The following is a 27,220-nucleotide window of genomic DNA, read 5'->3' as shown; positions in this document are numbered from 1 at the left end:
ATATGGTGGACATACATCAAAACATGAGATGTAAAATGGTGGGCACACCAAGAACGATAGAAACATTGTGATAAAAGTTACCAAAACAAAAGCATACTTAAACAATCACATTGCAGACCAAACACGAAGAAGTGACTCTAAATCAAGTGTTAGGATAATCTATTTGCACTGGATCTCATCAATGACTCTAATTGCCATACGCCTGTGCTATGCCTTAATGGCCATGGTGCCTTTGAAACGCCGTGAGGCTTTGCATTTCTCAAAACAAAAAATGAACCGCTATGCTTGGATGCAAAATGGTGTGGGCTACATCAAAGCATAAGGTCCAATTTTTCATTTGTTGGATAGTATTAGTAAAAGCCATAAAATATCTCTTTTTCCCATGACTGTCTTTTACGTTCGGTAGTGGCTTACTTGACTGGAAGAAATTTCTGGGATTTTTGGCTCGTATCAAATTTCTTACTTGATAGCAAGAAATTTTTGGGATTTTGGATCATATCAAATTTTTTACTTGATAGCAAGAAATTTCTTGAATTTTTGTACTGTATCAGATTTCCTTGACTCGGCCTTGATTCATTTTGGATCATATCAAATTTTTGTACTGCATGAGCTTTGTATCAGCAAAAATTCAAGCTCCTCGGAGGATTTTCTTAGGCTCCTGTATTAAAATTAGAGTTTTGAACCTTGTCTATAGAATTGGAGTTGAAGTTCTTGTCCCGTCTGTCTGCTCTGCAATTTTCGGGCCATCATCGACCTTGGTTCGACGGCTGCCTGGAGCCGGCTCGGCACCGGACCTGGTCGTTCGACCGAGTTGGGTCCCCGTTGCCTCCCTAGTGCCCCACCCGTTTTCAAATTTCAAATTTTCCTTCCATGGTGCTCTGCCCAACGTGGGTTTTCAGTCCAGCTTGATGTCTGGTGTTGGCAGGCCCTCAGATCCCGCTAGCCTGCCGGTGGAGCCCCTGATGCTGATTTCCCCAGTCCCTAAGCGAAAAGTTAAGTGGCTAGATGATGACTGTAATAAGGGTTTAAATCTTTTGGATAGGGTGGGCCATGATCATCTGACTCATATCCATGGTTTTAAATTTCGGTGGAAAACGAAACGAAATTCACAGTGATTCGGAAAAGTACCAAACTTCGCCGAAACGTTTTGGAAATTTCGGCCGAAACGAAAACGTTTCGTTTCGGTAAAATTTCGGTGAAATTTCGGAAATTTCGGTGAAACGTTTCGGACATTTCGGTGAAACGTTTCGGAAATTTCCAAGAAATTTCGGTGAAATTTTTACAAGATTTTGTCCGAAATTTTATACTGAAACGTTTCGGTTTCGCTGATGACCGAAACTGAAACCGAAACCGAGATTTAAAACCTTGCTCATATCTAGGGATGGCTCCTGGAAGTCTTTGTAAGGGTGAAAGGCAAATTCGTATTTTTATCTTTTGTGGACAGAGTTGATCCTATTTTTGAATGGTCTGTCCCGTCGTTGCCTTTTGAGGTGGGCCTCTTTGATCTTATCGCGAAAAGGAATAGTTATTTCAGGTTCTGATGAGCGGAAAGCTGTATGGTCATTAATTTGGACTTTATTAGTCCAACTTCTGCATTTTTGCAAGTATTTGAAGGAGTTTATTTGACTTCATTTGCTATTTGGGGCGTTTTTTGTACTCTGGGTGAGTTTATTTTTGGACAACTAAGATATCCTCTAGAAATGGAGAATCAAGGTGATTTGTCTGCTTTCTCCGGTGGAAGAAGGAGACGTTTATTTACAGAGGTAATGATTTTAGAAAATATCCTTAAGAGGATTAAATCGATGTCCTATGATGAAGAAAGGACTTCTATCATGGACCCGACGCCCAAAGAGTTAGCCGAAGATTTGCTTCGTAAGCAATGGAATTTTTTTAAATTTGATGCTCAGGACTGCCCCTTCACCTTATCCTGTCTCTTTGGGACAAGTGAGATTAGGGAAACCCAATCGCCATTATCTTTGCATCCTTTCTTTAAATTCCTATTGGCTGAAGAAAGGACTAATAGGAGGCTAAATTGGGAAGCCAATAAGGTGGTTGGTATCAGACAAGTGGAAGAGAGGATTGCGGACAGAAAAATCCCAAGTCGCTTGGTGCAGGTTTCAGAGGAGCTTCTCATTGAAATGCTTGACTTTTTAATTCAACATATCTTGGATGAATTGGAGAAGTGTGTGGCTTAGGTGTCCTGGATATGGGCTATATCCACGATCGGGGTTGGTTTGAAAGATAGTTTTTTGTTAAGACTGGATTTTTGTCTGGATCTTTCTACTTTACAATTTGTTCACTGGAGGTTTGGAAGTAAGAGCAGGTGTGGCATATTTGGAGGTTGTAAATTTTAGGTTGTAAAGGATGAAGGAAGAGTGTTACTGTATTTTGCTTTGTTTTTCCCGTCTTACTTTCTCTTGGTAAAGGGTATGCCCGAACCAGCTTGATATTTGGTAATACAGGGCAGGATTCCTAGTCCCCGCTGTAATTCTAATATCAATGAAATATGTCATCTTTCAAAAAAAATTTAGGCCAGTTCACCTCTTCTACCATTCCTTGCTCATTTGTTTCCTTATGGTTTAACCTCTTACTTTATACTAAATAACTGAACTCTTCTTTAAAATATATATTCTCAATCATCTATGACCGTCACCCTTCTCTAAAAGATTAAGATAAAAGAGAATTTACCTGTTTGAGATGAGTTTACTTGATTTCCTCGAAAGTCAGTCAACTTCTTCGCCATCACCACCGTCATGATCAACATGGGTCCCTAAGTAAACTTGCAATAGAAATGTGAAGAATTCATTAGTTCAAAATCTTGCCAGCAACTAAACGATAGAGTTGGCTTCTTGTGATTACCATGCAGAGAGAGGAAGAGCGCGTGAAGGAGGAGAATGCCACTTGCAATCGTGGCTGTCATTCACAATATGTGTTTGAGAGAGGGAGAGAGGGAGAGAGGATTGGGGGTTTTGTTTACGCATAAAGGAATGGACTGGTGGGTTTAATGAAGGAAGCTTTCCATTTTCTTTGGCTCTGCAAAATCACCGTTGGAGAAGGAAAAACTTACTATTTTCTTCTGCAAAATCGCAGGATCCATTGATTTAATAAGGTAACCGAATATGCTTTCTTTGCCTTCAAAAAGTAACAGAAAAGAAATGAAGCGTTCATTTTTTTCGACGTGCCAAATCTTTAATTTCATTGCATTATTTTCGTTAGTTACATTATACGAACCTGTCAAATTTATAGGGGCGATTTTGTAGGTGGCCAAATTAGTAAGATAATTTTGCAAAATGATTTTGTTTTGGGTCATAGATAAGCAAATTTATAGGGGAAGAAGTTAAAAATGGCAAATCATTATTAGTCATGGGAAAAGTTGAAAAATTAACGGGAAATCAAAATTAAATGGGGCAAAGGATGATTAGACTCAAAACCTTTTTCTTAGGGGAAAAACTTTTCTGGGAAAAATTTTTCTTGGAAAAAAGACGAATGACAACGGAAAAAAACATGCTTAGTATACTAGTATGAAACCCGTGCGATGCACTGGGCGACGAAGGAAAAAATTGAACACACGACATAATAGTAAGTGGGAAGATGTAGTTAAAAGTCGCAATTAACTAAGAATTATACAGATAACCAAAGAAATTATGGAAATCGGAGGCTATAAAAAAAGGTCACTAATTCTATATTGTAATCACTAATTCATTAGAAAGGGTAGCATATATAATATGGAATAGGCATTAAGATACAAACAAATTGATGTTATTAATACCAGCAAAAGTTCTAAACAGATTGCAACTAAATCAATATTGAGATAAAAAATTCTCTAACGTATACACTGATTGCATGAATGATGTTAATTAATTCAAAGGTGAGTGGCGGCTTACCTACCAACATATGACAAAAAATGAAGGAGATCCAATGACTCGAGTTAATAAATTTGTTTAAGTGATTACCACAAATACAGGTTTGTAAAGTTGGCCGTATGCAACGAAAACAAATCTAAGCAGAGGCGGACATTCCTTTGTTGTGATGAGGCATCAATGTCTTATTGTTGATCTTAAATCAAGATCAGCATCATTTCCCGCTCAAATGTTCTTCATATCGGGTCTTCCCCAACCCCTTTAGGATGGTGTATCCTCCCAGCGGAGAAACTTGCCCGTCTCCACCTTAGAGAGATGTAGAAATGGACGGTGGTTGCGAGAGAGAGCCAATTTACGTGTTGCTCTGTCTTGGAAAGAGCAATCATTACATATGATATCAAGATTACAATGATAAGAAGAAGATAATCAATTAAAGGAAATTAAACAGATTTATCTAGAAATAAATGAGAGAGAGATTTACTTTTTAGTGACCTATTAAATATGTGGAAACAAATCGTTTGATATCTATTAATATCCATTAATATGGAGAAGGGGATTTCAATGGGTTTTGGAAATTGTCTCATTGAGAAAACCTTCTGTTTTAAATACATTTGAGAATGGAATCTGCAAAAAATTATGTGATTAATGGGCGTTTCCAAAGTCCAAAAATGGGACTTCTTTCTATGAGAATTTGATGCTGGAGGAATAAGAAACATTTTGGCAAGATTTTCTCCCCATATTAGCTGGGAGGGATAATGTGAAGGGGCGAGATTTTTTCACTGCATAACTGCCAATTTAAATTCAAAATTAAAAAAAATCCGAATTTAAGGTGAAATTGAAAACATTTTGGTGAGATTTTTGGGCGAGATTTTCTCTCATGCTATTTTCTTTATTTTTCAACTGAATAACGTGGGAAGAGAAATATAAAAGGCCGACTAAATATGCACCCAATGTGAAGGGGCGAACTTTTCTCACACCATTTAAACTCAAATTAAAAAAAAACACACTAATTAGCACCTAATTTCAAGGGGGAAAAACTTTTCCAAAAAAAGAAATTCGATGAAGAAAAAAACATGCTTAGTATATATTATAGATATATATTAATACGTGCACAAGAACATGATTAGGGTATATTGGTGAAGTGACCAATATACCCTCAATACTATACAGTACATCTAATAATTTTTTTTTTGGGGGTATGATAAGGAATGCTATTATCTTTTATGAGGAAGATTAAATTTTTTGTGCCTTAGGCTGTATGACCTATGATGGTCTGATGACGGTTGGAACTTGTACAGTAGTTTATTTAATAGGGCTAATCATGAGTCTGATTGTGTTGTGCCATTCTAATATGTGACCAAATAGGTTTCAGGGATCTTAGTTCTATTTAATCAAAAAATTTGATCTTCCTTTAGGTTTCTTCACTGCTAATCATGAGTCTGATTGTGTTGTGTGACCAAATAGGTTTCAGGATCTACGGGGATCTTAATTCTATTTAAACATAAATTTTGATCTTCTTTGCTTTTTTAGGTCTCTTCACCTGTTTAGTGCTTTCTCTAAAGATTGTCTGGCCTATGCATCTTTATTTGACAATTAGCTAGCAAATATTCTAAAATGCAAGAGTTCCTATGTGTTTGTGGCATACTGGTGTACTTTTTCTAATGGTCATAGTTACATGATTGATGCCATCCATTCTTCTCGATTGTCTTGTTATGAATTTTCATGTCTACTTTACTAATATTTAACAAGTAATGGGCAATCATGTTGTTTCTGATTTTTATTGTTATATGTGATTTTCTTTTTACAGTCAACTTGATAACAACCACTTCGATAGTGAAATTCCAGCTTCTTATGGTAACATGCTGAAACTTTTGAAATTGTAAGTGCATTTTCTATAATTATGTAATTTTTGGCATTCTTTCTTTTTAAATGATGTTGATCTAGCTGATCCTCAAACCTCACTGCAGAGCATCTAGGTTGTTCCTTGCATTATTCTTAAGTTTTGAACTGCACTAGGGCCTTTCTATGAGATCTGTGCAGACATGTTCTACTAAATTCTTCCCGCAACCCTTTACTTCGATTTTGATTCTTACTTTTCTGATAATGGCTTTATTTCATCGGTTTAGGCTATATCATTTGTTGAATGTGGCAAATAAACATAGATAGCCCTTTATGATAAATATGATTCTTCATTGCGAACTTGTAACTACACAAATAGACAAAAACGAAGAACTTACGGGTTTTTAAATGATTCTGGAATTATTGAGAACTTCGCACTTTCTTTGATTTCTGTTAACATTCCAATAATTCACAATAATTCCCAACTCTAAACCAACTTTTCTGTTAGTTAATATAATTATGACTAAAACGACCAATGCCCTATATATTTATTAAGAAACGTAAGAGCTCATATGTATTTTGGTAAATTCTTTAATCATTATTCAACTCTTCTCTTCTCTCCCTTCTCTCTTTCCTGTGACATTTCCACCTTTGCCCTTATTGCCATTCACCCCCTTCGAATATTATCTCTTATTTTGTTGTTTTTTTATTACTTTTAATTCGTTTCTACAACCTTTGCTATTTGAATTCTTATATGGTAATGCAATTGTAAGGAGACTAGATTACAAAATAAGTAAAAACTTAGAGAAAATATCAAAAATGGTGTTCAAGAATCACAAGGTGCAAGAGCTCTCAAATTTTCAATTCTTCCAACATAACAATAAAATAATTAAAAATCCTATAAAACATAATATACTTAAAAATTTACCCTTAACACTCTTTTAATCCCGGCCCTTCATTATCATTTAATCTTAGCCCTTTTTTGTAACGCTAATGACACGAGGACTTCTAAACTGATATTTATAATCTTTTGAATATCTACTTTTTATTAGGTAAGCTGAAATCGAGGTTTTAAATTTTTCTTTTCATTTCGGTCGCCACAGACATAAACATTTCAGTTTTGGTTGGAAATTTTGGTGGAAATCCAGTAAAATCACAAAAACATCTGGAAACATATGCAAATGATAGAATTTAAAGACGAAACTGCGGGAAATGCTAAAGCCAAATACCACTTAGAGACCAACACATCAGCATGACAATCACCTATAGTGGTTTGAAAACATCAAACACCTAGTGTCATGCACTGTAGTGCTCGCTTGATAATTTAATGCATACCAAATTTTACATGTAATTCTTATAAATATTTATAATCCATGCACCACATTTCGCATGAAATTTATGTAAATATAATTATTTAAGACATTGATATGGTATACCACTATTACACTTACGATTTTAGTTTCTTGATTTCGCTCGCTTTCGGTTATGGGAGCAGCCGACACATTGGAGGTGGAAGCAGCCTACTCTCTCTCATGTTCAAAGCAAAGGAAAACCCTAAAATGTGCATAATTCCCCCACACCCAAGGTTTTAAATCTCGGTTTTGGTTTCGGTCATCAGCAAAACCGAAACGTTTCGGTTTCGGTATGAAATTTCGGATGAAATCTTGTAAAAATTTCCGAAACGTTTCACCAAAATTTCGGAAATTTCACTGAAACGAGCCGAAATTTCCGAAATGTTTCGGCGAAGTTTGGTACTTTTCCGAAACAATGTGTATTTCGTTTCGTTTTCTACCGAAACTGAAATATTTCGGCCAAAACGAAACGTTTCAGCCGAAATTTAAAACCATACCCACACCTCATTCCCATAATATATATAGGGGGGAACGAAATTGGGGCCTACCGTCTACATACTAGGACAATTAAAATGGAAAAGCAAAAGTTACATATGAGAAAAGAAACAAAAAGTGAGCCTAGCTCATGGTTGTTCCTCTAGTAAAAAAGGGGGACGTTACAAATCCTTCCCCTTCAAAATTTTTTGTCCTCGGGCAATTCTGGGCTTGGTGTGCGAGAATTTTTTGCCCCTCCCAAGTTGCATCCTTCATAGGTAGGCTCCTCCATTTCACCAATTATTCTTTGATTACTTGGTTCCATAGCCACTTTTCTCTAGTTTTAAGAATCCCTTTAGAGCTAGATAACTAGTTTTCCTTGTCCAAGAGTAAAAGCTCTTTGAAGGGCATTAGTGTCCAAGCGCTTTCTTCATGTATGAGACATGAAACACATTATGAATGCAACTGCTGCTTGGAAACTTGATCTCACATGCGACTTCCCCTATCCGATGTGTGTCCTTGTAAGGACCAGAAAAACGAGTTTTGAGTTTTTCAGCTTCCCTTCTCTTAAGTCTGGATTGTTTGTAAGTAATGCCCAAACTCGCCAAGGGTCGGAAGTGTGTGTGTTCTTGATTAAATCCTGGCCATAGATCCCCTGATCGATGAATCAGATCGCATCGCTTTGCATGAATCTCTTTAATCGGAGATCAATAGTCTAGATCTATGATCTGATACCCATAGGACCCTCAGATCGATTGGATAACCCACGCCAGTAGCTGATCTCATTAAAATTATTGGGAGATCGTTTTGATCTCTCTTGATCGACGAACACATAAGTCTGATCTAAAATCAGATCAGTCAGATCGATCATCGGGTCTCTCAGATCGTCGATCAAGCTCGAAAGGATGACAAATCATGTCACCCGAGCCTCGATCTCTCTTGATCTTCAAAAGATTAATAAGTTTGGAAATCTGATCATTTCGGATCGTTGGATCAATCATCAGACCCCTTAGATCTTCGATTAGACTTGAATGGATGCGAGATCGTATCATTCGAGCATTGATCGTGCGTCAATTATCTAATTAGTGGATGGGATGCAAATCGAGGGCCCGTATTGTATATTCGTCATTTTTTTGTAGTCAAATTTCGAGGCATCAAATCTTGTCCGTTTGACTTGATTTTGGTCTCATTGGTTGGCTTTTTCGATTTCGTATTCAACGGGCCAAGATCACATGATTCAGACGTTATTTGATAAAGTTATGACCCATTTACCATTATGGTACGTGTTTAAGGGATTTTTGTTTTAATGTTATTATAGGCAAGTTTTTAAGTTGCATTATGTTATTTAAATTAGAAAACAAATTTCAGGCAGCCGCACTTTTTGGCTGGGTGGAAAATTGAACTGGGTTAGTTTAGAAATTTGGTAAGATTGTGTATATTTTCTAAATCCTAGATAGTTGACTTAGGATTCTTTTTGCAAGCAAATATAGCACACCCTTCTTTTTGGGAAGAGGATTAGCTTTCAAAATTCAAATCCTAAGGGAGGGAAAACTTAAGGGGAAAGTCAACTAAGTTGCCTTTAATTAAATATTATGACAGGATTTGAGAGGGAAAGAAATAAGTAAAAATGTAAAATAAAAAGGGAAGAAAAATGAAAGGAAATTTTATAAATAACTTATAACCCACTCCTCTTGGGTTGGAAAATTCGTCCAACCCTATGTCTTATTCCACCGCAGTGCGCATCTATCTAAACGCCCCCATTTGTGTTCGTCTTGTTATCGTCCAATGTTGCAAAACCTGTGGGGATTTTTTTGGTGTTAGCTCATAGAACTAGGCAGAGCCATTTGGTATTCTAAACAAGTACAAAAAATAATTACTAAATTAAAGTACATAATTTAATTCATTAGTGATCATAGAAAAATAACAATATCTGAAAGAATATGGCATTTACATTAATAAAACGATAAATTATGTAACGCGATATAAATCGTAATTACACTAGCGTAGCATAACAAAACAATAACAATTCTAAATATGCTATGAATAGTGTAATAAGAATTAAGAAATATGAAGTCTGAGATATGAAATATGAGAAAGCTATCCCAAGGTACTCAAGCTTCCAAATAGGAACAACCTTGCCCACCAATACGTTCTACTACGCCTGCTTACAAGTAGTGGACATGTGAGACTTTTTACAATGCGCCTACTGGCCACTCCGCCTCTTGACATTATAGTCTAAGAGGATGCATTTACCGCAAAGGGAGTGTGCTAAAACCCAAGGCCTGCTTGGAATTCTGTGATTCCTAGACTACTCCTCCGCCCAACCCACCATATAACCCTCATGCTCATGCAAAATTTCTTTTTCTTTCAGTGTATTGGTATTGATTACTAATCATTATTCCCATATCAGTTTAAGCAATTTCTTTGCTTCAATTCTTCATTTTATTGTAATAACATGGAGTCTATATTTAATAATTCTAACATAGCAAGATAAGAAAACAACTTTGCATAAGAAACCACTATTATTCAATAATTCTGCAGTTCAACCATATAATAATAATCTCATGCTTGTTAAAGAATTCTTTTCATACACATTTAAGTCAATAAATTTTTAAGGTACGAGCATAGGGTCCCGTCACCTGCCTTGAATTCAAACCTGACTTGAAATGTGAGAGAGAATGAAAAGTCTTCTATGTCTGAATAGAATATGCCACTGAACTTGAAACATGAATCATATACCCACTCTACGTTTTCTCATTAAATTAGAATTAAATTCCGACCATAGCATTTAAGTTTCTCATCCCATTTTAATTTAACTCTCACCCTAAGACAATTTGAGACTCATTTATCCCTAGGCTTTTACCTTTAATTCAGTTCTCTAAGATTTCCAGTTTGATACCTCCCGCAGATTTACATATATGTATTGCTACCTGTGTGTATATTTATATATTAATAAGATTCTAGTACATATATCTATGTGTGTGTATATATATATATATATATATATATATATATATATATATATATATATTTATTTATCTATATACCCAAAAAATATCGTGCTAGATGCTCTTTTGAAAAATCAGTCAAAATAACTGTTGTACCACCCATAAATGAACTGTTTTTAAGGAAAAACAAAATATATATTAATATACTTCACACGCAATATATATTTTGAAAAGGAAAACCATCACAGATGATTTATAGTTATGTATAAGTTCTTGTTTCAAAAGAAACAACTACATACACTCTAAGTTTCGCACTTAAGACCAAATATTTAAGGAAAAGAGACACACACACACACACACACACACATTATATCATTATAACTTTAATCTGATTTTTAAAGGGACATCATCTCGTAACCTTTACCTATCACACTTATAAACTGAAATTGAATAAAATAATCATACATGTTATATCTAACATATGTAGGAACTGATTTTGAAGGCAAACAATTTTATTTATCATAACATATCATGCAAATGAATGAATTTTAAAAGAAAATAATGCTCTAGGTCCTAACCATCATATGTGAACCTTTTTGAACAATAAATAATTATTTACATAATGTATATCACCCACATGGATTTTTTTTCAAAGAAATTCATCATTTACCATATAATCTTAAAAGTATATGAACTGATTTTGAAAGATCCTAATTATTTCATATCATACACATCGTTTAAGACATTGGTAACTTTCATATCATACCCTAGATTTAATCCGAAACGAAAATAATCATTCGTAAGATTTATTAGGAGGGAATTAACATGTCAATTTAGGGTTTTTTCCTTACTTGAATCACTTTTAGAGACCCATTAACACACTAAGGTTTTTATTTAGAAAAGAATAACAGCCCTAAAATCACAAAATCGAACAATACTTACTTGGATGTAAAAACAGAGTTTGAAAGGCCCCAACAATCTTTTTCTCCTCCTCCTTTCCCTTCTTCTCTTCTCTTTTCTTCCCCTTTTCTTTCTCTTTTTTTTTCTTTCTTTCTCTCTCTTCACATGAGTCTCTCTCTCCCTCTTTTTGCGTGTTTGCAAGTTTTGGGTGAGAGAGAGAGACCACGATATTATTAGTTTTTGCTTGGTAGTTTTCCTAAAATCTTTCAATTTGATCTAAGAGTTTTGATTGGTTGCCTAATATGTCAAACTCCCTTTAATCTTATCAACAATAGGTTAAATATTTTAAAAGAAGATTGGAACTAAAGAAATATGTGATGGTCCCACAAGTTCCTACACCAACCCCAAAAATTGGGAGTCGTGCGCACAGTTTCTCCCCTCGTGGAGATGTGAAACTCCTAAAACTCCTCCCTAGTTCCTCCTTTATCTCATTCTTTCCTTATTTCATTAGTAAATCTATAGATCCTGCTTTATTTAATATTTTTTTTTGAAATGGTAGTAATATATATTGAAGAAAGAGAACTGAGATGGTCCTCAAGGATTACAGCATAAAGCGAAAAATTACAATCAACTCACGGAGGGAGAAAATCAAACCACTCCAACTCCAACCTATGAACCCCAGATTTAGCAAGAGTATCAGCTTCTCCATTTGCTGATCTCCTAACATGCTTGATGACAATAGAAGCCCCGAATTAAGTCAGAGATCTCCTCAAAATAACTAAGAAACCTCCATGGGGGAGCCACTTTCCCGGATAGCCGACTAATAACATTGGATGAATCACCTTCCACTATCACCTTATCGTAAATATCTTTATTCAAATGTTTTATTCCTTGATATGCCGCTTTAACTTCCGCTTCAGACGAATCGCTTATACCAATAGGACCTGAGAGGGCCCACAAAACCGATCCTAATGAGTCCCTACATAGACCTCCAACACCAGCAGGACCAGGATTTCCCAAACTGTACCTGTCAAAGTTGACTTTTGAGAAACCATTAGGAGGGGCTTCCCATCTCTGAATAATCTTAGATCTTCTGGTACCTTCAAAACATACTATGCGCCAACCCTCCCAAAGGTCAAAGGCCGAGACAAATCTAAACAAAGGTAGATATTTTGCCCACAATATAGCCGAGGTTATGATTTTCATATAGAGCCAATAAGAAGATTTAGCCACACCTTCGAATACTCTAGAGTTCCTTTCTTTCCAAATCACCCACCATAAGGTCAAGAGACAAATCTTCCATAAAACCTTCCCTTTCTTCTTCCATGGAACAAACTCCCAACTCTTCAATAGCTCAGGAACCGATTTTGGGAAAAACTTGTTCTTTGTAAGAAGGAATGCCCGAACAACATGTGAGCCTGAGTTCTCTCTTGCTTCTTTTAAGAGAATTCTCTCCGCAGAATCCTGTGGCCTCATGGAAACTGATTTTGATACAAGGGAGCTCTGTACCATCCATCGGAATACCTTGTTCTTTAAGAAAAATATGACATGGTGTTTAATGAATGGTGACCATCTATGGGAGGAGAAGAATGAAATTGAAGAGTTGATTGTTAACTTTACTAAACCAGAGTGTTTTATTGTCTACCATGCTGAAATTGGTTACTCTTCCATTGAAGTTTGTGAAAAGTGGATTCAAATGAGAAGTTATGCCAAGGCCCACTGGATTCATATAAGAAGTTTTATTGTATACCAAGCTTAAATTGGTCACTCTTCTCTGATCACTTTATTTGTTGAAATTGCATTTTATATTTCTGTTGCTATAGTTGTTTGTAAACTGGTTACTGTCATACCAACAAGGTTTTGAATTTCAGTTTCGGTGTTGGTTTCGGCCACCACCGAAACCGAAATGTTTTGGTTTCTGGCCGAAATTTCAGCTGAAATCATGTAAAAATATGATTATAATTTCGTTTATTTTTTTAAATTTCAACCGAAATATCTAAAATTTCGGTGTCTGTGATTTCGGTTGAAATTTCTACTATTTTGGTTCTGCTATTTCGGTGGAAATTATAACATTTTGGTGTACATTTTTTAAAATTTGGTGGAACTTTATTAAAAAAAGTCCAAAAATGAAATTTCAACAAAAAATTTGGCGACATTTTGGTGAAATTTCGATGAAATTTCTGTAAAATTTTGCCGAAATCTTGTAAAGAAATGACTTCATGTGAATTTTGTTTCGGTTTGTGCCGAAACCGAAATATTTCGGCTGAAACGTTTCGTTTTGGCCGAAATTTAAAACCATGCATACCAACTTGTTCTTTGAACTTTAAATGCTTGACTGGTGAAAGTCAAGAAGTATTGACATTCACAGACATTTCCAAATATCAGCTTGTGAAAAGTGGTTATAGTTTGTTTTATTGGCTTGGCAGGAGTCTTAGGAACTGCAGCTTGCATGGAGCTGTTCCTGACCTAAGTAGGATACCTGGGCTTGGCTATTTGTAAGTTCATACGTGCATTTTTGGGTGGTAATATTTACCTTCAGAAGCGATCTTTCTTGTATTTTTTAACTATATTTTTACAAAGGCATTCCATTTAATGGTTAATGATGAGTAAATCTATATTGGTGGTGGTATCCATATTTCAGAGATCTCAGCTGGAACCTGCTTACTGGAGCCATTCCATCAAATAAACTTTCTGCTAATATCACAACTATGTATGTAGAATTCCCCACTTGAACTTGCTAAAGCATTGATGAACCTCATTCATCTGCATTTGCTCGGCTTGAATCTGTTTTAATTTTATAATCATCAACTGTCCAGTTCTCTAATGTCACATCTATCCGAAGTTTTTGCTGGAATCTTGATTGAACTATGATATCATTGATCTTCGTGACTTTAATATGATACAGAAATGGATTATGTTATATAATTTATGCAGTGACCTATCGAACAACAATCTTAATGGGTCTATTCCAACGAATTTCTCAGCTCTTCCTTTTCTCCAGAGATTGTGAGTATATGTTTCCTGTGTTTCCCTTCTTCCTTGTCATTCTTTTGAGTGTATGTGGTAGTAACTTTTGTACTTCAAATCAGCTAGAGTTCAATCTTGGCTCTGCCTAATATGAAGCTCTTGCTTTTTAACTTCTATTTACTGGCTAAACTGTAGTTATAGGTCCAAGATATATATATTCGTTCACAACTCAAGTTACAGGTGTCGCCCACATAAATTGAATCTTGGAATGCAATAATGCCTTAATTATGCAATTCATTATCCGTTGCAGGTCTCTTGAAAATAATTCGTTGAGTGGATCTGTCCCATCCACCATTTGGCAGAATGTGAATGGAACTAGAAGACTCATCTTGTAAGGCCTAAATCAGAAAGCCAATATTTCAGTCTGAATTTCCTTCTTTTTTTTGCCCTTTTTTTGTGTTTCTATTTGTCTGAGTACGTGTGTTTGTTTTTAAAAACTTTCAATGTATGTTATGGAGCGGAATAGTGGGATTTGTGGTTCTGGTTTTTGCATGCTCTTGAAAGCACTGTACTGGGATATGTATATATATACAGATACATAGTAGTCATTTTGTATGTTTCTCTTTTATTTTCCTTTTTCTTCATCCTTCAACATGGTATCAGAGCCCTAGGGTTACCCTAGGGAACCATTGAGGATCACCATCCTCCCATCCTTCTTCCACCTCCCTTCACACCTCAAAACCCTAACCTAACTTCCCCCTCCACCTCCACTCACCATCTTCTACCTCCAAACCCTAGCCCTAACCCTATCCTAACCAACTCCACCACCTCTCAGCAACTCCAAAACCCAACCCCACTCTCCGTACTCCTCTCAACCCCCTCCAAACCCCCTGTACTCCTCCCACCACCTCCCATCACCACTCCAGATCACTCCCACCCCCTAAACTAACCCCCGACACCCCTCCTGGGTAGTTCCCGACCCTCGTACCCGACCCCATTCCCCTCCCTGGGTTCGTCCCAACCCCCCAACCCTGCCGTAACACCCTACCCCACCTTCCTCGACCACTCAACCCCGCCGTAACACCCTAGTCTACCTTTCCAGACCCCAACCCCCCTCCGTGAACCCCATTTCCACCCCTCCCCTGCATTTCCCGATCCCATGGCCCTCCTCTCCCTCTTAACTCCTCTCATTTCCCTTTTCCCACTCCTTTTTTAGTCCCTTCACCTTATTCTCTAAACCTTCTTCTCTCTTCTCTTAGTTCTCTCTCCGTTTCCCCCCTATTATGGTCTAAATCTCCTCTTGTGCCACTCCCACTCTTCGCGCCTCCGATTTTCCTTGTGCGATCTTCCATGTCTCTGTTTCTCTCTTCTCTTACCTAGGAGCTGCGCTCTCTCTCTTGGGCCCATTGAGTAGTCCTTTGTCCCTCTTGCTATCGTTCTTTGTGGGGTTCTCTATCTTTCTCTCTTTATGGATTCTCCCGTCATTGAGGATCCCTCTCTTGGATAGGCTTCTCTTAGTCCTGTTCCTCCACCCCCTATGGCTTCCTCCTCTACTCGTTCTTCCTCGAGGGATGGTTCATTCCCTCCGATGACGACTGTTCCATCAGATGGGTCCAATTATGTCAACTAGAAGGTCGCTCTCGAAACCTATCTCATTGCTTGCCGCAGGATCTACATCATTCGTCGGGCCCCTCCCTCTTCCACTGATTCATCCTATGAGAAGTGGGAGGAGGACGATGCTCTTGTCCGCACTCTCTTGTGGCAGAGCATGACCTCAGATATCTGGCACCATGATGCATCTTCCGACCGCCAAGCGCATTTGGGATGAGACTGCATTTCCTTTTCTGGGGTGGGCGATCTTGCTCGCATTTGTTCCTCCTATTCCCAGTGGATGCATCTCCGGCTCGGTGATGCCCCTCTTTCTGGGTACTACAACCAGTTTGTCTCCCACTGCCAGCAGTTGGAAGTTCTCATGCCTTTCACGACAGACTTAGCTATTGCTGCCCAGCAGGACCAGCTCTGGGTAGTACACTTTCTTGAGACGCTGGGTTCTGAGTTCCTCCCTCTGAGGCAGCAGATCTTTGGCTCTGGGACTATGCCCTCCCTACAGGAGGTCTATTTACAAGCTCAGCAGTGCATAGCTGGAACTTCTCTGCCCACTCCATCTTTTGATGGCTCTGCGACTTTGGCCTATAGTACTGATTATCGTGCTTTCCGTGGGGTGGCACCTTTGGACGGGGCCGTGGACGTGACTTTGGCCGTGGCTCTGGCCAAGATTTTCCATGTGGACGGAGCACTAGTGGTCGCCCTCTTCCTTATTGTTCTCATTGCCATCGGGAGGGACATTCTCTGGAGACTTGCTATGTTCTTCATCCTGAGCGTCGTCCGCCGTCTGCTCCACATTTTGGCCAATCAACACATCTCTCTGCCATAGACACATCAGACTCAGTGCCTTCTTCCTCTTCTTAGCAGAGCCACGCCGCGCCCCTGATGTTTTCTTTCTTTCTCGCGCCGACTATGATGAGTTTCAGCGCCTCAGGCTGACCAGTCACCCTCCGAGTACCGGCTTTGCTCAACCAGGTAGCTCTCATGCTTCTCTTCTCACTCATTCGAGCTCCTAGATCATTGATTCTAGAGCCTCGAATCACACTGCAGGTATCTCATCATCCCTTCACTCTTTTCGTCCTCTCTCCTCTCAGTTTATTCCCCTGCTGATGGGAGTACTACTCCCATCTCTGGTATTGGTACTACCTGTAACTACCCGATTCCGTCGAGTCGCTACGAGCTAAGAAGGCAACTAAAAGCACAAGGATTTTTTTTTTTTTTTAAAACATAATGAAGATTATATTAACTACGACAATCCAACCATAAATCTTATTCCAAATTAAAACTTTCAGGTCCATCCTCAAAACAAAGCAATAAAAACTTTAGAGAGTCGCATACAGTTTCAAACTGTCACTCTAATTATTAAACAATAAAATAAAGCTTTATTATTCTAAGAAATGATGTAGTCCATCATTCACGAACTCTTCGCCGTGCACTCCCCATAATCTAGACCTCCCCATTAACAAAGACTCCTTCATCTCCACCTATAAAACCTGAGATGTAACAACGTTAGAGCAAAGTTTATACAGCGGCTTCAGCACAGTAAATAAAACAATAATACAATCGATTATTTACCATACAGTATTCTAGGCATTCAACAATAGAATTAACATCCTACATATGGATTTCAATAAAGTTGAGTAATCTGAATAAATTTACAACTTAAAACAATTAACATATCAACAAATATATCTAAAGAACAGGTGAGGAATAATTAACATTTACTACTAAAAGGAAGCAAGTTAACCTGAATGATGTATGCATGCAATGAATATTATGAGATGGCTAACCTCAAGATTAATTAGAACCAAGAAAATGGTCATACTTTCAGTGGTTTATGCGAATACGCATACCCCATTTCTGTCAGATTTGGATTCATACTTTCAGTGGGAGCTGTCCCAATCAGATTAATTAGAACCAAGAAAATCACAAAACTTACTTGGATGGAGTTAGGGTTTGAAAGGGCTTCAATCTCCTTCTTCTCTTCTTTCCCCTTTTCTCCCTTTTTTTTTTGAATGAGACTCTCTCCCTCTCCCTCTCTCTCTCTCTCTCTCTCTCTCTCTCTCTCTCTCTCACTGATGTGCGTTGAGGGGGGGGGGGGATAGGTATACACGTTTTGGGAAAACGTGTATATCTCCCCAAATTGTAGAGTTTTTGGGTGATTTCACAATTCTTTCCCTTTATCACCATCTATGTGTCACTTTTCTATTGGTTTATTCATATCCTTTCAAAGTTGTGGGTTGTTACAATTCCTAAAATATCTACTATTCACTTCTTTCCAAATATTTGGGGATCTTTTCTTTTTATTTTATTTTTTTATAATCTCTTAATATAAGTGGGCCCACACTCCAATTAGGAGTGTACGCACATTTTCCCATACAAGGGAAAACGTGGGTCTCTTCCCATAATTTTAATTTTTTTGGTTTTCCATGTTTTAAGTAATATTTTCCATGGAATTTATTTTTAGAACTAATTTTATATTCTTCTCTTATTTAGGAAATTTTAGTTATAACTCTCAATAGCCATTGATTCTAAGATCAATGGATCAAAGCAAATCAAAGGGAAGAGAGTGATGAAAATCTAAGATCAAGGGTTGATCAACGATGGATCGTTGATCTCCACCCTCGAAAATAAGATCTCCAATGGCCTAAATCTTAGGGTTTTCAAAGAAGAGGCCAATCACAGTCATTACACTACCTCTCCCTGTCCTGGTATAACCCTATCCTCTGTGCTTTGTGTTCTCAAATCCCCTTTTAGCTTACTTTCAGTTAGTCAGCTTACTAAATATCTCAATTGCTCTGTCTCATTTTATCCGTCTTATTGTTTATTTCAGAATCTTTCGACTGGGAAGACGATTGGCTCGGGTAGAGTGGTGGATGGACTCTATCATCTGGACTGCGGCCCTTCTTCCGCCATTTTGCACAGTTCCGTCGACGCCTATCAGTGGCACTGCCGTCTTGGTCATCCATGTCTTGAGCTTCTACGACACACTTCTATTATGTCTTCCCTTCATTTCAGTGCGAGGCCTGTGAACTTGGAAAATACCACCGTGTGTCATTTCCATCTAGGCTTGTTAGTAGGGCCTCACACGCTTTTGATATAGTGCATTCTCATGTATGAGGTCCCGCGAGGACGACTTCTATTTTTGGATTTAGATATTTTGTTGTCTTTATTGATGATTTTTCTCGCATGACTTGGGTTTATTTGCTTCGAGATCGGTCTGAGGTTTTCTCCACTTTTTGCACTTTTCATGCCGAGGTTACAAATCAGTTTAGTTGTACTCTAAAATGCTTGCGCACAGATAACGCTAAGGAATATTTCTCCAAATCCAATGGTTTTCAGGATTTTCTTTCCACTCGTGGCATTGTCCACCAATCTTCCTGTGCTCACACCTCCCAACAGAATGGTGTAGCGGAAAGGAAGATGAGATCTTTACTTGATGGGGCCCATACACTTCTTAATCTTATTCAGATGAGGGTTCCCAAATCTTACTGGGGTGATGCTATCCTCAGTGCATGCCACCTAGCCAACCGGCTTCCTTCTTCGGTCCTGGCTGCTCCTCTCCCGTTGCCATATTGCATCCTCATCATGATCGTTTCCCTCTCACCCCTAGGATTTTTGGTTGTGTGTGCTGATGTTACCTTCTTCGAGTCAGAGTCTTATTTTCTCACTCTTGCGGATTTTCCCGCTGTTCTCGATTCGGATATCCCTCTTCCTCAGGTAGTCCTTCCAGATCCTACTCCTACTCCTCCTTTGCAGGTTCCTGAGCTGACCCTTGTGTGTGATCCCTCTTCATCCTTATAGGCCCCTGCAGCTAACCCTCCTGTTACTCGGAAGATCTATCAGCACCGGCCAAAGTTGGGAGCCCATCCTCCTAAGCCTGCGCCATCTCTCTCTCTCTCTCTCTCTCTCTCTTAGCCGGAGATCCTGTCATCCTCCTCTCATGTACCTATTCTTCCATCTCCTACAGTTACTCCAGATTCTCCCATTGCTTCGCGTACTTGCTCTCACAGTATTGTTCATCCCATTTCTTCTGTTATTTCCTATGACACTCTTACCCCTCTGTTTCGAGATTTTGTATCTTCCTTGTCTTCTGTTTCTTTGCCACAGTCTTTGCCAGCTGCTCTTGATCATCAGGGTTGGCGTGCGGCTATGGATCTTGAGATGGAGGCCCTTCAGGCTAATCATACATGGGATTTGGTTCTCCTTCCTCCTGGGGCTCGGCCAGTGGGTTGCCGGTGGGTTTATGCAGTGAAACACTTACCTGACGGCACTGTTGAGCGCCTTAAGGCGCGGTTGGTTCCCAAAGGTTATACATAGACTTTTGGCGTTGACTATAAGGAGACCTTCTCTCCTGTTGCCAAGATACCTTTAGTTCGGGTTCTTATCTCTCTTGCCGTCAACCAAGGGTGGCATCTGCATCAGTTAGATGTCAAGAATGCCTTTTTACATGGCGATCTTACTGAGGAAGTGTATATGGAGCAACCTCCTGGGTATGTTGCTCAGGGGGAGATGTACTCCTCAGTATGTCGGTTGAGGAGATCTATATATGGCCTCAAGCAGTCCCCTAGAGCTTGGTTTGGCCGATTTAGTGATGCTATCATATGCTTTGGCATGAAGCAATGTGCTGTGGATCACTCCGTCTTCAGTTACCACTCCACTATATGTTAATGACATTATCACTACAGGCATGATTCTGTAACGACCCGGATTTGGGCAAATTTTTAGACATAAATAAATAAATATATATATATATATATATATATATATATATATATATATATATATATATATATATTTTTGCCAAAACCCGAATCGCTACCCCAAAAAGGGAAACAAGCTAACTAACCAATTTTATCCCATGCGGAAAATTCACCAAATAAAATGAACAAATCTTATACCATTATGAAATTTATGTTCCATTACAATATTAAAATCCAATACTAAAAATACCATTGAATTTAAAATAAAGCTGAACTGCAACTCAAACTAAAACACCATGACTGAATATAGCTCGACACTCGAACCAGCTCCCAATCCCGTGACATTTATAGTGTGTATTTCTGCCCGACAAAAGCTCCATCGCTAACACCTAGAGAACCTGTGGGTGGTGACAGAGTTAGCAGCAAGCTGAACAAGATCCCTTAATGGCTCGCAAAGTAAAAGCCACTAAATGAGATTGTATTATGAAATTATTTCTTATGATTTAGAGAGTTAGCATAAGCAAAACAACCATTCATTAAGATAAAAATAGAACTAGAACTAGAACTAGAAATAGAAATAGGAACCAAACTTAAAAATGCAAAGGTGCAAGCATGCAAAAATAAAAATGCACGAGGCTACCCCAAGACCATACGACATTTCAAACCCCCCTTTCATTCATTTTCTTTTTCCGTTATTTCTCATTTCATGGCATTTCTATGCCACCGTTGATCTTGACCATCTAGGCCCCCACCCATATTTGGGTGTAACCTAGGTAGGATTCATCGGTCATCCTGTCTACTAGGTCCACCTGAATGCATTGCCAGCCCAATGTCGTACGCTCTCCTCGGGGTGGCTTTTGGCATCTCGCCCAAGGTTGGCTCCAAGGGGGTCTCCCATGGGCCTCCCTCCCATAGTATCCTATATGTGAATGCATGCTTTTTATACGTACCTCTTTCCCTTTCTGTCATGAGGGGTTTTTCTTTTACTTTCCCCTGCATGGTTAGTGTACTACCATATTTTCAACAATTTATCAAAACAGAGCTTGCTATCCAGTTTAGCCATTTAGAAAAGAATCTAATGATACGAAATGCAATCATAATAACAAGACCATTTATGTAATTGTTACCATGAAAGCCACTATCACTTGCCTTGAATTTTCGAGGGTGAATTGAGATGAAAAGCTCTATGAGTCAATCACGAAGTGAACCTGTAGATATTATATGTCAAGGTGTCAATTAGATTGGTGAAGCCTAAAAGTTTCTCTTTATTTTAATTCGTTCGTCTCAACCTTTTTGTTTTTACTTGATAAATCTACTTCTAAACTATTCCTAACACTTAAATCTAAGTATAACCTTTTACTTTAAAAGATGCATTTCTTAATTATATCATATTTATATCTTTTTCCCTATCAGGCTCATCAAAACTTTGAATTTATAAATCTTGGGTACTAATTTTTCTAAAGATAAAACATAAAATTCATCATGTGACACATAAGGTTTATTTCTAACAAAACAAATCTTGATATGATTCATTATCATATATAAATACAATATTCTTCTTATAAATAATTATACACTATATATATCACATCTAAAGGGCTGATTTTTAAGAAATCATGTTAAAAATCTGAAACGTATCTACATAGGGCTGTTTTATAAAAACGGTAAGTGCATTACATTAAACACATCACAAGCGATGTTTTTCCCTAAAATTCATGCTCTATTATCATCTAAAAACATATGAAGGGCTGTTTTCCTTAAAACCAATTGGTATATTGCATCAAAACACACGTATGGTGCTGATTTTTAATGAAGTAGTTGATATAGCATATAGATTTAATACACATAAATCTGATTTTTCGAAAACCATGATTAAAACAAATATCCACCCCTTTTTGGTGCTGATTTTTAATTAAAAACAGCACTCTAAGGCTTTTAAATTGTATATATATATCCATATGTTTCATGAACAAGAATATATATAAATTATTAACAAGTATATAGAAAAAAGTATACACAAAACAGCCCCTAAAACCATTCGTTCTAGCTGATTTTCTTGGAAATCAGCACTTTTGGGCTTATTCACATCTCATACATATCATAAACATCATATAAGACTACTTATATAAGTTATATAATATATCTGTAGAAAAACCTACTCAAAACAGCCCATAAAACTACTGTTTTTATGCTGATTTTTATTAAAAACAGTGACAAATCTTCACAAACATGACACGCATGGATTAAAGTAACAAAAAACCAAACTCTCCAACACATAAGATCATACCCAATAATAATTTATATAAGAAAAATATGATTTCTACATTAAAAATCCTAAAAGAAAATTGAAAACTCTTTTCTTTATCCAAAAGAATCATGATCAATCAAGAAACACCACTAAAACCCTTGTTTTGAAAGATCAAGAACAAAGAAAAGCAAACACACACAATTCGAACAAGGAATATGAAAAAAAGGATTTTTCTGACACTTACTCGAAGATGAAAATCAAACCGAAGATCGAACCTCTTCTTCTTCTTATATTCTTCTCTCTTTCTATCTCACGGTCTCTCTCCAAATCGTTTTTGGGGAGAAGGGGGCGTCCATGGGTTTAGAAAACCCATGGTGGGTTGTTTTTATAAACCCACATGTTGGGTTTCCTAATCATAGTCTACTTCTAATAAAGCAAGAGTCCTTTGTTTAAACTATTGTAAAAGGGTGTAGTTATCAATCTAAGATCAATTAAAGTTATTTAAAACATGTGGGACCCACTTACTATTTATAGTAAAAACGAATTTTACTATTTATAGTAAAAACGAACTTACTATATATAGTAAAAATCGGAATTTGCTATTGATAGTAAAAATGAAATTTAGTATTTATAGTATGCTGAAATCCGACAGTAAAAAAGTTCACACGAATTTTAAAAAGATATAATTATCAATATTAGTAATTAATATCATGATTAAGAATAGTAATAATAATAAAGGGAAATTAAAAGGTGTGGTCATTACAGATTCAGTTGGGATACAAAAGCTGAAGACCTTCTTGCAGAAAGAATTTTCAACCAAAGACCTGGGTCGTCTTAGGTATTTTCTTGGTATTGAGGTTGCCTATTCTACTAGACGCATCTCCCTCTCACAGAGGAAATATGTGCTGGACATTCTTGAGGAGACAGGCCATCTCGGAGTGAAACCTGCTTCTGTTCCCATGGACCCGAAGGGGATTTATTAGAGGACCCTGGCAGATACAGGAGGCTAGTTGGCAAGCTCATATATCTTACAGTCACTCATCCAGATATATCATTTGCTGTCTGTGTTGTCAGCCAACATATGAACTCTCCTTGTACTTCACACCGGGCAGCAGTGATTCAGATTCTTCGTTACTTGAAAGGAGTGCCAGGTAAAGGCCTCCTATTCAAGAAGCAACGGCATATCAGGGTGGAAGGCTTCTGTGATGCAGATTGGGTAGGATCTCCTGCAGACAGGCGATCCACCACTAGATATTGTACCTTTGTGGGAGACAATTTAGTGTCATGGACGAGTAAGAAACAAGATATAGTTTCCAAGTCCAGTGTTGAATCAGAGTACCGAGCCATGTCCATACTAGTGACGAGCTTATTTGGTTGCGTTCTCTCCTATCAGAGATTGTTTTTCCTTTTTCCTCTCCAGCTTGGCTTTATTGTGATAATAAAGCTATGATTTATATAGCCATCAATCCTGTCTTTCATGAGAGAACCAAGCACATAGAGGTTGACTGTCACTTCATTCTCCAGAGAATACATAGAGGCGAGATTCATGTTTCCTTCACTCGATCTATGGACCAGCTTGCAGATGTTTTCACTAAGCCCTTACGTAATGCTAAATTGAATGACAATTGTAACAAGCTTGGAATGTATAATATATACATTCCATCTTGAGGGGGAGTGTTAGAAGTTGGTGTATTAGCCTTAAGGGCATATTAGTCATTTTGTATGTTTCTCTTTTATATAAATACATTAGTGAGGGGAAGCTTCAACTCACAACACTTTTCTCCAATCTTCTCCTTTTTCTGCATCCTTCAACAACACACACACACACACATATATATATATGTGAGGAAACTGTTGAGGAAACTGTTGGTGAGCTTAAGCTCACCAAACTTATGGTGAGCTAGCTTGCACAATCACATGGGGGCCCACTTTGTTAGGATGATCCAAACCATTCATTTGAAAGTCCCTTACATAGATCCCCGTGTACCAAAAATCAGCTCCATAGGATCATCCTAACCCCTCCATTTGTGGAGGACAAAAATGGACAGACACAAATCTGCCCCATTTTTGTCCTCCACAAATGGAGGGGTTAGGATGATCCTATGGAGCTGATTTTTGGTACACCCCCTATCTATGATAAGGCGTTGCAAATGAATGGTTTGGATCACTCCCCAAAATGTGGGACCCATGTGATTGGGCAAGCTAGCTCACCATAAGTTTGATATATATATAGAGAAAACGGTTCCTACACATATGTGTAGAGAGTTCTCTACACACTAGCTTAAAATACAGTGGGGGCCCACATTGTTTGGGTGATCCAAGCTATCCATTTTAAAGGCCCTCACATAGATAGGGTGTCTACAAAAAATCAGATCCATAGGATCATCCCAACCCTACGATTTGTGGAGGTAAAATGGATGTCTTTAAACCTTCACAAATTAGTTCATTTTTTTCCTCCAAAGTTCGAATGGTTAGGATGATCCTATTGATCTGATTTTTTGTGGACACCCTATCTATGAGAGGACCTTAAAAATGAATGGTTTGGATCACCCAAATAATGTGGCCCCCACTGTATTTTAAGCTAGTGTGTAGATAACTTATCTACACATGTGTGTAGGAACTGTTTTCTCATATATATATATATATATATATATATATATATATATATATATATATATATATGGGGTGTGTACCAAAAATCAGCTCCATTGGATCAACCTAACCCTTCCATTTGTGGGGTGAAAAAATGGGCAGATTTGTGGACAAACAGTATCTGTCCATTTTCTCACCCACAAATGGACACCCTAAGATGATCCAATGGAGCTGAGTTTTGTTACACACCCCATCCATGATGGGGCCTTTCAAATGATGCTTAGGATCACCCAAAAAATGTGGGCCCACCCTTGTTTCCTGCACTCGAGTGCAGATAAGCTATCTAAGCTCGAGCGCAGGAACTCTTTACTCATATCTATATCTATATATATATATATATATATATATATATATATATATATATATATATATATATATATATAATGGTAGCCAATATTATTGTGGATATATTTTATTCACATTTTTTTCTCACTCTGTTTGAAGTTCATTAATATGAATGTCTTGCTAAATTTTCTCTTTCCACTTTGACTTTGCAGGGATTTTCAGAATAATTTTTTTTCAAATATTTCAGATGTTCTTAATCCTCCTGCAAATGTCACCATCAGGTATGCTTCTGTATAAAAGCATGTACCGTTAATCTCTGTTCCTTTTTAATGTTTCTATATTTATCCCACCGTTTCATGTGATGTGTTGCTGTTGTTCCTGTCCTTTTAACTCTGAGTCAGTATAATATTTTTCTGATCAAAGGCCATATTCCTGTCCTTTTAACTCACAGGTTATGTGATCCATCTCATAGTACTCGGCTTCTGCATTGGATCATATAACCACCTTTTGTTATTTTTCTATGCCAAATAACTCTGCAACAAAGGTACAATAACCAATAATCAATTGTCTATCCGAACTAGATCCTTTCCTGTATGTATTTGAAAAACATTCCACTCTGTGATGGTTGTTTTTATTGATTACAAGCACTTTTCCTACTGATCCCATACTGTACCTTAGAATTCTTCTAATGGCTTCGCAATGATCCAAGGTGGGACTTGGCATGAACTGACTGACAACTCTTATGAGAAAGGATAAATTAGAACATTTGACCGTCAGATAGATAAGTCTCCGAACAAGACACTGATATCCACGATGATTTTCAAAACATTCTCCCTTTTCCTTAGTCGAATTTATGTTGGGATCCATAAGAGTGTCGATAGGTTTTGCCCCTCAACTCAACTCAACTAAGCCTTTGTCCTAAACTAGTTGGGGTCGGCTAATGAATCCTTTAGAAAATTTTCATGAAGAAGGTGAGAATCTACCCAGCTCAAATTGACTAAGTATAATCCTGACACTAGTTGGGTTCGTCTACGTGGATTATCTTCCATTCTCTCCTATCCAAGGTCATGTTCTCTGTTATGTTCCTATCCATCAAGTCTTTCCTCACTGTTTCTACCAAAGTTGTTTTCGGTCTGCCCCTACCTCTTTTTACTCCATCAACTTGGCACGAGTCACTTCTTCTCACTGGAGCATCCAAAGACCTACGTTGGATATGCCCAAACCATCTTAATCGGTGCTCTCTCATCTTATACTCAATTGGTGCCACCCCTCCCTTATTAGGGATGTCTTCATTTTTAATTCTATCTAACCTTGTGTGTCCGCACATCTCTAAGTGGATTGTCTTCATTTTATCTCCGTTACACTCATCTTATGCACAAGTTGCTGC

The 27,220-nt window shown here is 37.7% G+C and overlaps 1 protein-coding gene across 3 annotated transcripts in view; it reads left to right on the top strand.

The window, feature by feature from the left end:
* The window catches only part of LOC143880292 (putative LRR receptor-like serine/threonine-protein kinase At1g06840), a 114,928-nt gene that overhangs the window by 26,349 nt on the left and 61,359 nt on the right, over nt 1–27,220 (top strand). Inside the window, exons 8-13 of one of the 3 annotated variants that reach the window (XM_077383149.1) lie at nt 5,668–5,739; nt 13,800–13,868; nt 14,015–14,083; nt 14,308–14,379; nt 14,651–14,731; nt 26,046–26,114. In XM_077383149.1, the coding sequence (XP_077239264.1) occupies nt 5,668–5,739; nt 13,800–13,868; nt 14,015–14,083; nt 14,308–14,379; nt 14,651–14,731; nt 26,046–26,114 (432 nt within the window). The remainder of the gene's footprint in view (nt 1–5,667; nt 5,740–13,799; nt 13,869–14,014; nt 14,084–14,307; nt 14,380–14,650; nt 14,732–26,045; nt 26,115–27,220) is intronic. The other 2 variants (XM_077383148.1, XM_077383147.1) reach the window with 2 other exon arrangements.

Source organism: Tasmannia lanceolata, unplaced genomic scaffold (assembly GCF_043159265.1).
Source record: "Tasmannia lanceolata isolate RefF3 unplaced genomic scaffold, GAP_Taslan_0.1 ptg000006l, whole genome shotgun sequence".
Lineage (NCBI taxonomy): Eukaryota > Viridiplantae > Streptophyta > Magnoliopsida > Canellales > Winteraceae > Tasmannia > Tasmannia lanceolata.
The sequence above is the reverse complement of the archived record's forward strand: the minus strand, read 5'-3'. Positions and strand labels throughout refer to the sequence as shown.